Raw genomic sequence first — 14110 nt, forward strand, 5'->3', positions numbered from 1 at the left:
AGGACCTAGCTCACCGTTTTATGGCTTGATGGCCCTAACTTGAGCCGAGGGTCCAAGGCCACTTCCTGGGAAGCAGGGGCTGGATTTCTTGGACTTGCTCTGAATGCTGACCCAGCCCTTGGTGTATGACCGGCCTCTGGGGGTCTAGCTATGTTGCCAGTCAATTAAAGATGTCGCAATCTGCTCAGCTCTGGCTTCTAATAGGATGTGTCTAAATCCAGTTGCAGTTGTAAACACACAAGCATTTTGAGCGGAAGGCTAAGCGGTAAAAAAACGATGGTGTGGCCTATAGGTTTTTCTGATCCGATTTGACATGCCAAAAACATGTTGGCCCTAGCCAGTGCTGAAGTGCATAGCTGCCATTTTAAAATAATGTAAATAAATTCAGTGTATTTAAATTTTTAAGACTGAGGAGAGAGGAACCACTGCTGTTGGTTTCTCACCCTTGAGAACCCAAGACAGGCTGCCTTTCTCAGGGGAATGACTTTGTATTCAGGGAGCTAGTGTGGCAGTTAGGATATCAATTTAGGATCCGTGAGACCTGGGTTCAGATCCCCGCTCTGTCACAAAGTTCCTTGGTCAGTCACTGTCAGCCTAACTTACCTTGCAGGGTGGTTGTGAGGGTGAGGAGGAGGAAGGAAGGACTGTGTATGGTGCCCCGAGCTCCTTGGAAAAAGGGCAGGATTAAACGTGTAGTAAGGGGAGAATTGTACTCCCAAGAGGAAGAGTGGGGCAAAAATGTGGCCGATTCCATGGAGATTGGTTTTGAGGCTATGAAAGACTTTCAGGAATATCACACTCGGAGAAATTTGTGGCCGGGTCATGCTTTTCAAGGATAAATGCAGCTGGGACAGCTTTCATGAAGAAACTCTTAGTTTTAGGATTAGGACAATTTTGCACAGTACGGTTAGTTGTAGAATTTGTCATTAAAAATTATGATGACACCTGGTTAGATAGCTTTTTTTAAAAAAGAAGAATGCGTATTTGTGTATGATGCATCTGATAATGGCTGCTTGCCATGACAGCTAAATGGAGCCCTCATGTATCACTCAATATCAGGACATGGAAGACGGACAACAGATTAGGGCAGTTTTTGTCATGCCCGGCTTGTGAGCTTCCTGTAGGCATTTGTTTGGGCCTTCTGGGAGCCAGGATGTCAGATCAGGTGGACCTTTGGGTCTAATCCAGCCAGGCAGTTCCAGTGCTGTATTAATTTCTATAAAGTAATCCCATTCATTGACCAGTGCCACTATCACCATCATACCAAGGATCCTGTTTATGCAGTATAGTGGTTATGTGCGCGGACTCTAATCTGGGAGAACCGGGTTTGATTCCCCACTCCTCCACTTGCACCTGCTGATGTGACCTTGGATCAGTCACAAGCTCTGGCACAGCTGTCCTTGAAAAAGAGCTGTTTGTGTCAGAGTTCTCTCAGCCCCACCCACCTCACAGGGTGTCTGTTGTGGGGAGGGGAAGGGAAAGGAGTTTGTAAGCCGCTCTGAAACTCCAAGTGAAGGGTGGGGTATAAATCCAATCTCTTCTCTTCTTCTTCTTCTAGTATAGAAAAGAATGCCACCATGTTAAGAATACGATACCAAATACTTACAGTGGTTATCTAACATTCAGTAATATTTCCAAATATTATTCTTGCAAAGATATACAATTCTTAAAGGGATAGTACAACAGTCCAAAGGTAAGTATAAAGGTTGCTAAAGTGACTTCTTATTTTTGTTCTTCCAGATTCCTGAAGAGATCCTCCAGCTTCCTAGCAATCAAATGTGCTATCAGTATGGGCGTGTTTTCACAAACTTCCTCAAAGTAGCATACAATGCGAAAATGTCACATGGAATTGTCACACGGAACCTAAGCCTTTATATGTTATTTCCTGACACTCATAAAGGTGACTGTCTGCTTCATTACAAAATGACATTAAAATTTATTCTGTGGAGAGTGAATCAGTGTCAGTATGTGACTTTAAGGAAATTTGTGAAAACATGCCCATACCAGTAGCACATTTGGTCGCTGGGGAGCTGGAGGATGTCTTCAGGAATCTGGAAGAAAAGAACAAAAATAATAAAGAGACTTTAGCAACCTTTGTACTTACCAACATTGTACTATCCCATTAAGAATTGTATAGCTTTATAAGAATAATATTTGGAAAGATTCCTAAAAGATAACCACTATAAATATTTGGTATCTTATTCTTAACACGGTGGCATTCTTTTCTATACTAGCTATGGAACACCGTGGCCCTTTTTTGTATATCATGTAGTAGCTGTAGTGTGCATTTATCGCTTGGCTTGCTTGCTTGAGTCATCTAGAGCTGGCCCATTTCTGTAGCAATGTCTGCTTTTGGAACTCTGGCTTGTGCTGGTTTCCCAACAGAGCATTTCTGTTGCCTCTACCGTTCCTGGGATCACACAGGTGCCTGCTCTTCTGATTGTGTTGCTTCACCCCATGACCGGCATTCCAGGGTGTTTGACATTGTGCTGAAAAACCCTGCTTGCATCAAGAAGGCAACTGGGGCTGCACAGGTGATAAATGAGGCTGAAGTCCAGGGCAGAGCGTCATTAGCAGAAACCTGCCCTGTGTCCCCAGGAGCAATTCCCTGCCAGCTGTATTGGCCTCTCTGCTGCACACTGCTGCTGAGGATGCGAGGGTCTTGGTCGCTCCTATGTCTGACGGTGTTGATAAAACTTTCAGGTACGTTTTCGTCAAGGAGAGCATGGTGCCCTAGGAGCTGACTTAGAGCTCTTGTTTCTGCCTTTCCTGTGTGGAGAAAGAAAGGGCCACGTTCATGGGTCAGGGTGCAGTTCCCTGCAAGCTTACCTAGGAGTGAAGCCGGGTTCATACATATAGGAGAATGAGGCGGTGGGACTGACTGCTTCAGACGGCAGGTGGGAGACTTCCAAGTCTGAATCCCTGCAAAGTGAAAACTAGCAGAGCAAGGTGAACAATCCCGCCCCCTCTCTTTTCGTCCCGTGTTGGTTTCCTGTTTTTAACAGGAGCCTTTTCAGATGCGATCCTCTGTGATCTTCCTCTTGCAGTTTGGAGCTGTGCATCATACCACCTCTCTCTCTTGCATGTAGGATTGGCAGGTCCCCCCAACTGCTGGTGGGGGGTAGGGTTCCAGGTTGGGAAACTCCTGGATATTTGGGGATGAAGCCTGGGGAGAACAGAGACCTCGGGGTGGTGGGGGTGGTGTGTGCAGTGCCATAGAGCTCACCCTCCAAAGCATCCATTTTCTCCAGGGAAACTGATCTCTGGAGTCTGGAGAGAAGATGTAATTCCTGGAGATCCCCAGATCCCACCTGGAGGCTGGCATCCTACTTGCATGTGTCATTCAGGCCTAAATCTCTTGGAACAAAGTCTTGAGGGCACCTTAAAGACCAACTGATTAGATTGTGGCATTAGCTTTTGTGCTTCAAAGCCCAAATTCTTGAGAGGCGTGAAGAACTATTTTCGGTTGGTGGAGAGATTGCCCATATGTACCCATATATCTGTAACCTGAGGATAATACTTCATACATGTGACAGAGTGGGTTCTGGTCCACCAAAGCTGATGCCACAATGAATCTGTTAATCTTTGAGGTGCCCCCAAATGATCACTTCTTTTTGTTACTACAGACTTAATACAGCCAAGTCCCTCTGTAAATAGAGATTTACTTTTGAGTAAACCTACAGTCAGGCTGGTTGTTTTAGGAAATACAGGAGATTGCCGGTTGAGATCAAGAACTGTGGGATGGTTTTTGCCAGATGAGATAAAGAATTGCAGGATGGTTTTTCAGTCCTTTAATTTGTATTCTAAAATGGAGCAAAGTAATTCCCTTCAAAAGGGAATTACATAAGCATATGGAGCAGAGGTCCATCAGTGGCTATTAGCCACAAGGTATAGCTAGGGGCTCTGGGGCAAGTGATGCTCTGTCTTCTTGGTGCTTGGGGGGGGGGGTCAACAGTGGGAGGGCTTCTAATGTCCTGGCCCCACTGCTGGACCTCCTGATGGCACTGGTATTTCTGGCCACTGTGTGACACAGAGTGTTGGACTGGATGGGCCTTTGGCCTGATCCAACATTGGCGTCTCTTATGTTCTCTTAAAGTAAAATTTGAATTTTTCTGTTAACACTGCTGCCCATCCTTGAATGATTTCAGGCTGCCATTTGTTTTGCGACTCTGTGATTTTTATTTTGTATGCAAGGAAAAAAATTTCTTTGAATTCCTAAAACTACTTATTTTTGAAGGGGCGGGGAGGGAAGACATGAGATCTTGTTATCAACATTTAGCTGTTTGCTTTAGTTACTATCTCTTAGTCTTAAAAATAGTATATCTTGTCCTTTGTGCTAGCACAAGGCTCATGAGGTGGTGTGAAGGATGGATAGATGATTAAAATCACAAAGGCCCCCTCCTCCCCAGTTTGTAAACCACTTCCACTGGATAGCAGTGTGACTCAGAAACTAACCATTATATCTTTTCATGTTCCTGAACAAAATACATGAACTGTGAGCAGGGACATTCCTTGTTCAAATCTTGTCTCTGCCGCAAACTTACTAAATGGCCTAAGGGAAGCCCCTGTCTTCTTCAGTTCCCCCATCTGCAATACATAGGTGGTGGCGTACCTTACAGGACTGTGGTGAGGACAAGGTATCTGAAGTGCTTTGAACATTGACATCACAGTAGAAATATTAAATTCATTTCCTGATCCAAAAATTGATCTATTATGGTTCTTGAACAGGTTTCTGTGGGTAGACATGACAATTTTGAACTCTTGAGTAAGAATTTCCACATGACAATTTATGGCTGCGGAGATCCCAGCCCCCTGCCATCCTCCCCACAACAGAGTTCTAATAATGCATCCTTCTGCTTTTCCTGTTTTGCTCCCTAGCTGGCCCTCAGCATCTCATCCAGGCGGCCTCTGTCAACCAGTGTGCCAGCACACAAGTATGTGACTTTGTCTGTGACTGCTGGGATTGTTCAGACGAAAACCAGTGTGGTAAAGTTGCTTCCTTCCTTCCTTCCTTTCAACTTTTAGGTGTCTGAGGAGGAGAATTTAACATGAAAAGTCTATTTAGTCTAGTCTCCTGCATCCATTTAATTCTCAAAGTCGGTGGCCATTGATAGAAACTTCCCTCCTCCATGAACCTGCCTTTATCCTTTGAAAAGGATCTATAGTGCTCGCCTGCAACACTAACCATACCAGTGGTAAATTAAGATAGATTCAGGTGGGGTAGCTATGTTGGTCTGAAGAGGTAAAACAAAGTTTGAGTCCAGTGGCACCTCTAAGACCAACAAAATTTTATTCAAGGTATAAGCTTTCATGTGTACACATGTGAATATCTGAAGAAGTGTGCATGCACACAAAAGCTCATACCTTGAATAAAACTTTTTTTTTTGCATTTTTGTGTGTGCCTATGCCTGGAAGTCATGGGAACCTCTGTTGACTCCTGCTGGGGCGTGCAGGACGCTCTGAGAAGTGGCTTGATAGCCTGCCTCTGCCTCCCGACCCTGATATTCCAAGGAGGTCACCTATCCAAAGACTTGCCAGGGTCAGCCCTGCTTAGCTTCCGAGATCTAATGAGATCAGGTTTGCCTGGGCTATCCAGGTCAGGAAACCTTGAACAAAACTTTGGCCCTTTCCGCACTTGGATCTCATCCCTGGTTTTATCAGATTTCAACTCAGGACACAATACCTTGCATTTATCCCTGGTTATTTTAGAGGGCCTGGCGGGAGCTGGTCCATGGGGTCGCGAAGAGTCGGACTCGACTGTGTGACTGAACAACAAACAACACTACATTTATCCCTCTCCAAAATTGCTTGGTGTCTCAGGTTATGCATTCTGCATTGTGAGCTCATTTCCCGGGTTTGTCCTGAGGTGTCACCGGACTCAAACTTTGTTCTAGTGGTGAATTAAACTGTGGCTACATGGCTGTGTTTCAAATCTTCCCTTTGCTCTGTTAGCCATGCTGTTGTCCTGTACATGGCCATTCTAGTCTTGTTCACGTTACAGTGAAAACACGTATATCCTGCATGTACTGGAATACATCTGTCTGTAAGAAAGAGTTTCACAAAGAAAACCTGGGGACTGGTACATTGATAAATACAGGGTTTAAGTAATAGATTCAGCTGTCTCATAAGAATTACATAAGAACAGAACATAAGAATTACTCACATGCCTATAAAGAAAAATCAAGTGTACACTTAACACAGATTGTTCATGTGTTCATTGAAGCTTGTGGACAGAGTTTTTGTGTCTTCTGTACCTGTACCATCAAAAATAGGAGTCAACAGTGCAGAGCTGAGAGACAATTTTGGTTGAAGGTTGTCTCTGAAATGGATTCTGACGATCAACTTGGAAGGGGATTGCTTGTGTAACCCTGTGATGCCTGAGGACGAAGAAAGTAGAAGGGACGACTGGAGGCTAAGACACCAGGGCTTAATTTGTTGATTGTTCTTCCTCTTCATTTCCCCCCAGGTTATCACAAGTTTTCACCCATTCTGGAAACCCCTTTCACTTGTGACTTTGAAGGCAGCACCTGCGGTTGGAAAGATGTGAGCACCTCAGCTTACCAATGGATCCCACACCAGGCCAGCCTCTCAACCCAGGAGATGGAGCTTCCTTTTGATCATACTTTGGGCACCGATAAGGGTAACTTGTTCTTGGAGGCATTCACTAAGGATATGACTTGCTTATGCGATCACCCAATAAGCATACAAAAGTCAGTGTTGCAATAGTATCAGCTTTCTTTTCTTTTCTTTTTTAAAAATCAAATCTCTAACCCCTAGTGGCCAATGTGTGATGGAATTTTGGAATCCAAAAGGAGGATGAACAAGACTTTCTGTGAGTGGGTGGGTTGGTAAAGATGCAGTAATCTGCATAATTCCATGTCCAGTAGAAGCACAGTAAAATCTTTCTAAGGAATTGTTTTGGTCTGCATAAATGGTATGACTGGGCTTAAAATTTTAAAAGTATCACAGCTGAATGACTGGATATATATTTATAAATCCACGGGTCTGTTTAGCAAAGGCACCCTTTCTCTCAGCATTTTTCTTTTTGTTTCTTTATTTTACAGGTTAATCAGCTGCTTCCTTTTGTTCCTTTCTTTCATAGGCTGATTTTCCCCTGTTGTCTGTAGACCTGTCCATGCCATTTGTGAATCAATTTTTTAATGAGTTGTTATGGGGCAAATGGGAAATTAAGTACTGCCATTACTCATTATTTTTTTTTTAAATCTGAATTTTGTAAGAGCATTATAATGATGAAAAATAAAATGGAAAACTGACAGTGGCTGCACTTGCTGAGTTAAAAGCAGTATCTAATTTCCCTTTAACTCTATAAATGTAGGATAATTAACAGTTGATTCAGGGATGGTGATCAGCTATAGGAGAGGATAGTTGTGGAGGGGAGAAAGAAGAAAAATTTAACAGGCCTGTAGGCCTGGGAATACGTAATACTACTTTGACTGTCCACACCAGACAATCTGGAGCAGCAATTTCTGGTTTATGTTAGAAGAAATCAGACATGAAAAAGACTGGAGGGCAATGGGGAAAACAACTGAATGAAGCAAGGTGGCAACAACTTTGGGCTCTCTATTAAAACTGTGTGAATGAATGATGGTAGTTCTAGACTAAAGGGCAATCTGGGTCAGATGATTGGCCCATCTAGCTCAGGACTGGCTATTTTGATTGGCAGGAGCTCTTCAGGGTTTCAAGTAGAGAGAGGCATTCTTGCCCCAACACCTTTTCTCTGAGGTCCTTTAACTGGCGATGCCAAGGACTGAAGCTGGGATCTTCTGCATACAAAACCTGTGCTCCGCCACCAAGAAACACACACATTCTGTCACTGTGTACAATAGGATGGGGATGGGTGGTAAAATTAATTCTCTTTTAGGAGAGCAAAGTTAGCTGTCTGCTGGGGCCCATTTTTCCTAGTGATGTGAGTAAACTTTGGCTGACTGGTATCCCGGACTGCAGATGTTGAAAGGAAGATCAGTGTCTAACATCTGTCCTCTGACCTCTCTGACCACAGCTTTTGACATTTCCATAGGTTGGTACATGACCACCTCGAAGCAGAGAGGGAAGCCTTCTCTCACAGCCAGGCTTGCATCCCCACAAATGCAAGAAGCAGCTGCAACGTGTGAGATCCGAGCTTGGTATCACCTGTGGAGACCAGGTATGTGGGCACAGCAGGTAATGTTCAAGGGAGCCAGCCATCGGAGCACTTTCTCCCACCGGACAGAGCCAACAGTCTACTTGCAGTGCCCCAATCATGACCTGTAATGGATGGTCTCTTTTCATGATTTAGGCAGGCTCTGGTTCTGGTAACTGCTCCACAGCAGGCAGAAAACAAGTATACCAGCTAATGAATCAGGAAGTCCCCGGTTTGAATTTTATACCCACCGAGTTACAATCTCTTTGCTTCTACCTGCAATATGGAGATGATAATGCTAACTTTCTTTAGAGGTGCAACAGCCGTCCCCAGGTGGCATTGGTGCCAGCTGATGAGCTGAAAACTGTCCAAAGGACTCTTCTGACTGCCTTGTCCCTGCAGGACTCAATGAGACTCACCAGCCCAGTTTGACAGTGGAGCTGATTCATGCAAATGACATCGTGACGCTATGGCAAAGCCCCCTGAGCAGCGCCTACTCCTGGCGGGAACTGGTTGCGTACACTGGCCGGGTTCACGGGATGTTTCAGGTACCTGGCAATTGGTGGGCCAGTCTATACTGCCTTCCAGTAGGGCAGCTTGGAGTGGCTCTTGGAGTGGTGCTGTAGTGTACCTCAGGAATCTGTTGCCTGCGAGAGAATGTACAAAAATCCCTTGTACGGAGTTGGAAATTAATTCTCTTTTAGGAGAGCAAAGTTAGCTGTCTGCTGGGGCCCATTTTTCCTAGTGATGTGAGTAAACTTTGGCTGACTGGTATCCCGGACTGCAGATGTTGAAAGGAAGATCAGTGTCTAACATCTGTCCTCTGACCACAGCTCTTGACATTTCCATAGGTTGGTACATGACCACCTCGAAGCAGAGAGGGAAGCCTTCTCTCACAGCCAGGCTTGCATCCCCACAAATGCAAGAAGCAGCTGCAACGTGTGAGATCCGAGCTTGGTATCACCTGTGGAGACCAGGTATGTGGGCACGAGATGTATCCCTTTCTCTGCCCCACTGCTTGGTGCTTCTGTTATGGCTTCCTAAGCAGATGCTGTTACATACAATCAGGGCTATTTTTGGGCAGATCACCTGTGGAGACCAGGTATGTGGGCACAGCAGGTAATGTTCAAGGGAGCCAGCCATCGGAGCACTTTCTCCCACCGGACAGAGCCAACAGTCTACTTGCAGTGCCCCAATCATGACCTGTAATGGATGGTCTCTTTTCATGATTTAGGCAGGCTCTGGTTCTGGTAACTGCTCCACAGCAGGCAGAAAACAAGTATACCAGCTAATGAATCAGGAAGTCCCCGGTTTGAATTTTATACCCACCGAGTTACAATCTCTTTGCTTCTACCTGCAATATGGAGATGATAATGCTAACTTTCTTTAGAGGTGCAACAGCCGTCCCCAGGTGGCATTGGTGCCAGCTGATGAGCTGAAAACTGTCCAAATGACTCTTCTGACTGCCTCGTTCCTGCAGGACTCAATGAGACTCACCAGCCCAGTTTGACAGTGGAGCTGATTCATGCAAATGACATCGTGACGCTATGGCAAAGCCCCCTGAGCAGCGCCTACTCCTGGCGGGAACTGGTTGCGTATACTGGCCGGGTTCACGGGATGTTTCAGGTACCTGGCAATTGGTGGGCCAGTCTATACTGCCTTCCAGTAGGGCAGCTTGGAGTGGCTCTTGGAGTGGTGCTGTAGTGTACCTCAGGAATCTGTTGCCTGCGAGAGAATGTACAAAAATCCCTTGTACGGAGTTGGAGCATGGATCCATCTGGCTCCGTGCTGTCATCCCTCTAGGGTCCTGGGCACGAAAAATCTTTCCCAAGACTTGATATTCTTTAATTGGACATGCCAGGGATTGAAACGGGGATCTTCTACATGCACATGAAATTTGGTTATTGTGGCTGTGGGAGCACATCATGATATGGATGAGCAACACAGAAGCACGCTACGAGAGATGCATCCTGAGTTTCCTGTGTCTTTGCAGATCATCTTCTCTTCAACTCAAGCCTTCTCTGAGACAGTGGTGGTGGCGCTGGATGATGTGGAGTTCAGAAATTGAGGCCCCCCACGTAAGGCAGAGCTTCCTCCACTTTTTTTCCGTGAATGGGTTTGGTGGGAAAAAAGAAAGGCCAGAGTACATTTGCCTGAGTTTCTGGGCAAAACCTCTTGGGGCATTTGAGCATAACAGCCATGTGCTGAATTCCCCCCAAACACTTCATAACACTGAGGATTACTTGATAGCAAAGTGTGGGTTGTTTCCCTGCTCTTGTCCACCATGTTTGGCTGCTTCTGGAGGGTTATCTCTGTGTATGTGAAAATGCGGGAAATACCCTGGCCTTCACTCAGAGTCCCAGAGCGGCTTACCAACTCCTTTCCCTTCCCCTCCCCACAACAGACACCCTGTGAGGTAGGTGGGGCTGAGAGAGCTCTTTTTGAGAACTGTTCTTTCAAGAACAGCTCTTATCAGAACTATGGCTTGCCCAAGGTCATCCAGCAGGTGCAAGTGGAGGAGTGGGGAATCAAACCCGGTTCTCCCAGATTAGAGTCCGCACACTTTATCAGAACTACGGCTTGCCCAAGGTCATCCAGCAGGTGCAAGTGGAGGAGTGGGGAATCAAACCCGGTTCTCCCAGATTAGAGTCCGCGCACTTAACCACTACACCAAACTGGGGCAGGGAGGGAACCAGCCATTTTTCATGGCAACTTCACAGTGTAGTTCTTGCCTGGAAATGGATTTGGAGAGAAACTTGGGGTGGCTAAAGGGCCACCTTAAGGTGGTTTTCCTTCATCCTTGATCCCTCTTTGAGAAAGAGATAACCCTTTCTCTGCCCCATTGCTTGGTGCTTCTGCTATGGTTTCCTAAGCAGATGCTGTTACATATGAAGTTGCTGGAGAGCCAGTGTAGTGCAGTGGTTAAGAGCAGCGACTCTAATCTGGAGAACCAGGTTTGGTTTCCCACTCCTCCACATGCAGCCAGCTGGGGGACCTTCAGTCAGTCACAGTTCTCTCAGAGCTCTCTCAGCCCCACCTTCACAGGGTGTCTGTTGTGGGGAGAGGAAGGGAAGGCGACCGTAAGCCGCTCTGAAACTCCTTCGGGGAGTGGAGAGCGGGGTATAAAAACCAACTCTTCTCCTTCTCCACTAGACATTTTGTGTGTGTGTGTGTGGGGGGGGGAAGTGTGGAACAGTATCTTTCAGAAAGTGGATGCTATAGAGCCAAAGTGTGAGATGTCGCTGATGTAAACTGATTTGAAAAGATGGGCTTCAGAAATTATAAACTGGCCACTCTTACTCTGGAAATCACTAATTCAGACAGGAAATAGGGGTGAGTCAGGTGCCCGTAATTGTATGGGGGCTATCCTAACTCTTTTCAGCCTTGGTTTAATTCAGAGATAAGTGGATTCATGCAGGTCAAAGACCCCAGAGATCCTAGGAGATGGACTGCTTTGAGAAAGAGTCACATACAAGGGGCCCCAGTTGTATGGGATGAATTAATAGCAGCAACCACTTGGTCTTCTCTTTGTGGATACGGGCCACAAAAACACTGCTTCAGTAGACCACTGCTGATCAGCCACCTCTTTGCTGCTCCTTAGATCCCCGGACTTGTGACCTGTATGAAGTTGACTGCCAGCAAGGTGGATGCGTGGGTTTGGACCGGTTGTGTGATGCTACTGAAGACTGTAGAGATGGCCTAGATGAACAAGACTGTGGTGAGTGCTGCTCACTGGGAAGTGCTAGGAAATAAGCCCTGCTGGGAGATTTAACTGCCTTAGCCCACTACTGTTTGAAGTCAGGATGGGGTGGTGTCAGGGTACTGGGAGATGACATGAGTGGGCATCTGCCCAGGCCCATAGACAAAGGCCTCTGGTGTGCAATTTCCCATATCTGGGGGATGGCAGCAGTATACCTGCACAATTAAAGTGCAGGATGGTAGCTTAGTTGGGGCGGGGGTGGCACTGGAAGGTATCGTGGTTAAGGCTCAACAAACTTGGATTCAGCCCTGGACTGGGCATCATGGTTAGGCTTGCCAACCTCCAGGGGGTGGCTGGAGATCTCCTGGGATTACAACTAATCATCAGGCAACAGAGACCAGTTCACCTGGAGCAAACGGCCACTCTGAAAGGTGGACTTTATAGCATTATGCCCCACTGAAGTCTCTCCCCTCCCCAAACCCCACCATCTCAGGCTCTGCCCCTAAAATCTCCAGGTATTTCCCAGCCCAGAACTGGCAACCCTAATACATGGTTGGTAATCTAAAGGGGAGCTGGTGAGTGGAGATGCGTGATCCTAGAGTTGCTCGGACTGAAGGGCGAGGCCAGAGTCAGCAGGTTTATAAGATACCATGTAATCCTATTGGTCCTTTATGTCACATGACCTCTGCAGGACTGGTAGGTGCCATACTACCATCAGGCCAGTGTGGTGGTGGAAAGTGCTGTCAGATCACAGCTGACTTATGGCGACCCCATGAGGGTTTTCAAGGCAAGAGAGGTTCAGAGGTGGTTTGCCATTGCCTGCCGCTGTGTCATGACCCTGGTATTCTTGGAGGACTCCCATCCAAATACTAGCTAGGGCTGACCCTGCTTAGCTTCCAGGAGCTGACAAGATTGGGCTAGCCTGGGCTAGAGGAACTGAAAAACACAAGGGAGGCGAGCTGCTCCTTCTTCCTGCAGATTGCTACAGTGGTACAGACCATAGTTCATCCCTTTTTTGAGACTCTTGGCATCTTACATGGTCAGCTCATGACTTATAGGTAACTGGTCCCATAAACCACAACTTTCCCCCTCTGGTTTCATTGCAGTTAATTGTCTGAATTAGCAGACCTGGCTAAGTTGTTTCTGTTATTGCTGCAGGAAAACAAATGTGGGGTAGACCGGTCAGGAGTCCATAAGTACCCAGACCACTGTTCCCTCTAAACTGAGTTAAGGTGAGCTAGCTCAAAGTTTTTTAGCTCACACATTTTTGTCTCAGCTCAGGAGGGATGGCTCCAGAGCAAACTAGTTTATGCAGTAACCAAATCACTCACTCACAACTTTAATGCCAGTAGCTCACAAAATGGAATTTTTGCTCACAAGACTTCACAGCTTAGAGGGGAACATTGACCCAGACCATTTTAAAAAATGTTGCTTCTTTAATTATTGACTGTCTTTCCATTCCTTGTGAGATACAGAAGGCGCCTGTCCATTCTAACTGCTACAGTCTTATTTAGTCCACTTTTGGCTTTTGAGATTTTAGCAAACGTCGCCCACTCACTTTGAAGCAAACCTCAACCATAAGAAGAATTGAATAGATAACCTGATTTCTTAAGGGAAACCCTGCAATTGCTTCATTTGAGCCCTCAGTTCACAGCTTAATTGATTGTTGAAGTCTGGCTAAATGAGCAAGGACCAAGGTGCCCGAAGGACCACCTTCACCCCTGTGGCCCGCTTGTGATCTCTGATGTTCTTCTGGGGCCCTGCTCCAAATGCCTGTGGTGATAGAGACGAAGGAAATAGGCACAAGGGATGGAGCCATCTCGATGATTGTACTTGAACAATGGGATGTACTTCCTTCAGGCTCTTTATCTCTTCACCTTCAGATGTAGGCATGATTTATACATGGGACTGGCTGAGGCAAAATCACTCCCCCATTGGCCGCCCACACAGCTCCTTGTTTAAACTAGGTTTTTGCCCATGGAAAACAGCTCTGGGTGGCACGTAGCCACTTTGCATGGGTGGCAGCCCAGTTTAAACAAGGCCCAGTGGGAGTGTTGTCCCATGGCGGAGGAAGATCAAGGCCTTCTCAATCGAACCTGAGATTCTCCTGTTTCAATACTGATTTGGAAGTATCAGGATCTGTTCTGATGCTGCTATTCAGACCTTTTAAAGGAAGCTCTGTTTTTAAAATGATATTTGATGCTGCTTTTGTTGTCTTTAAATTATGTGGGCTTTATGGGAAAAAATGTTTTTGAAGTTGCCTAAGAGAG

General features: G+C 46.1%; 1 protein-coding gene across 1 annotated transcript in view; it reads left to right on the top strand.

Annotated features, from left to right (window-relative positions):
• The first annotated feature begins 10252 nt into the window (after positions 1-10252).
• Positions 10253-14110, top strand: part of MAMDC4 (MAM domain containing 4) — a 26627-nt gene continuing 22769 nt past the window's right edge. Inside the window, exons 1-2 of the mRNA XM_015416782.1 lie at positions 10253-10283; positions 11742-11858. Of these exons, the coding sequence (XP_015272268.1) occupies positions 10253-10283; positions 11742-11858 (148 nt within the window). The remainder of the gene's footprint in view (positions 10284-11741; positions 11859-14110) is intronic.

Source organism: Gekko japonicus, unplaced genomic scaffold, assembly GCF_001447785.1.
Source record: "Gekko japonicus isolate JY-2015 unplaced genomic scaffold, Gekko_japonicus_V1.1 scaffold140, whole genome shotgun sequence".
NCBI lineage: Eukaryota > Metazoa > Chordata > Lepidosauria > Squamata > Gekkonidae > Gekko > Gekko japonicus.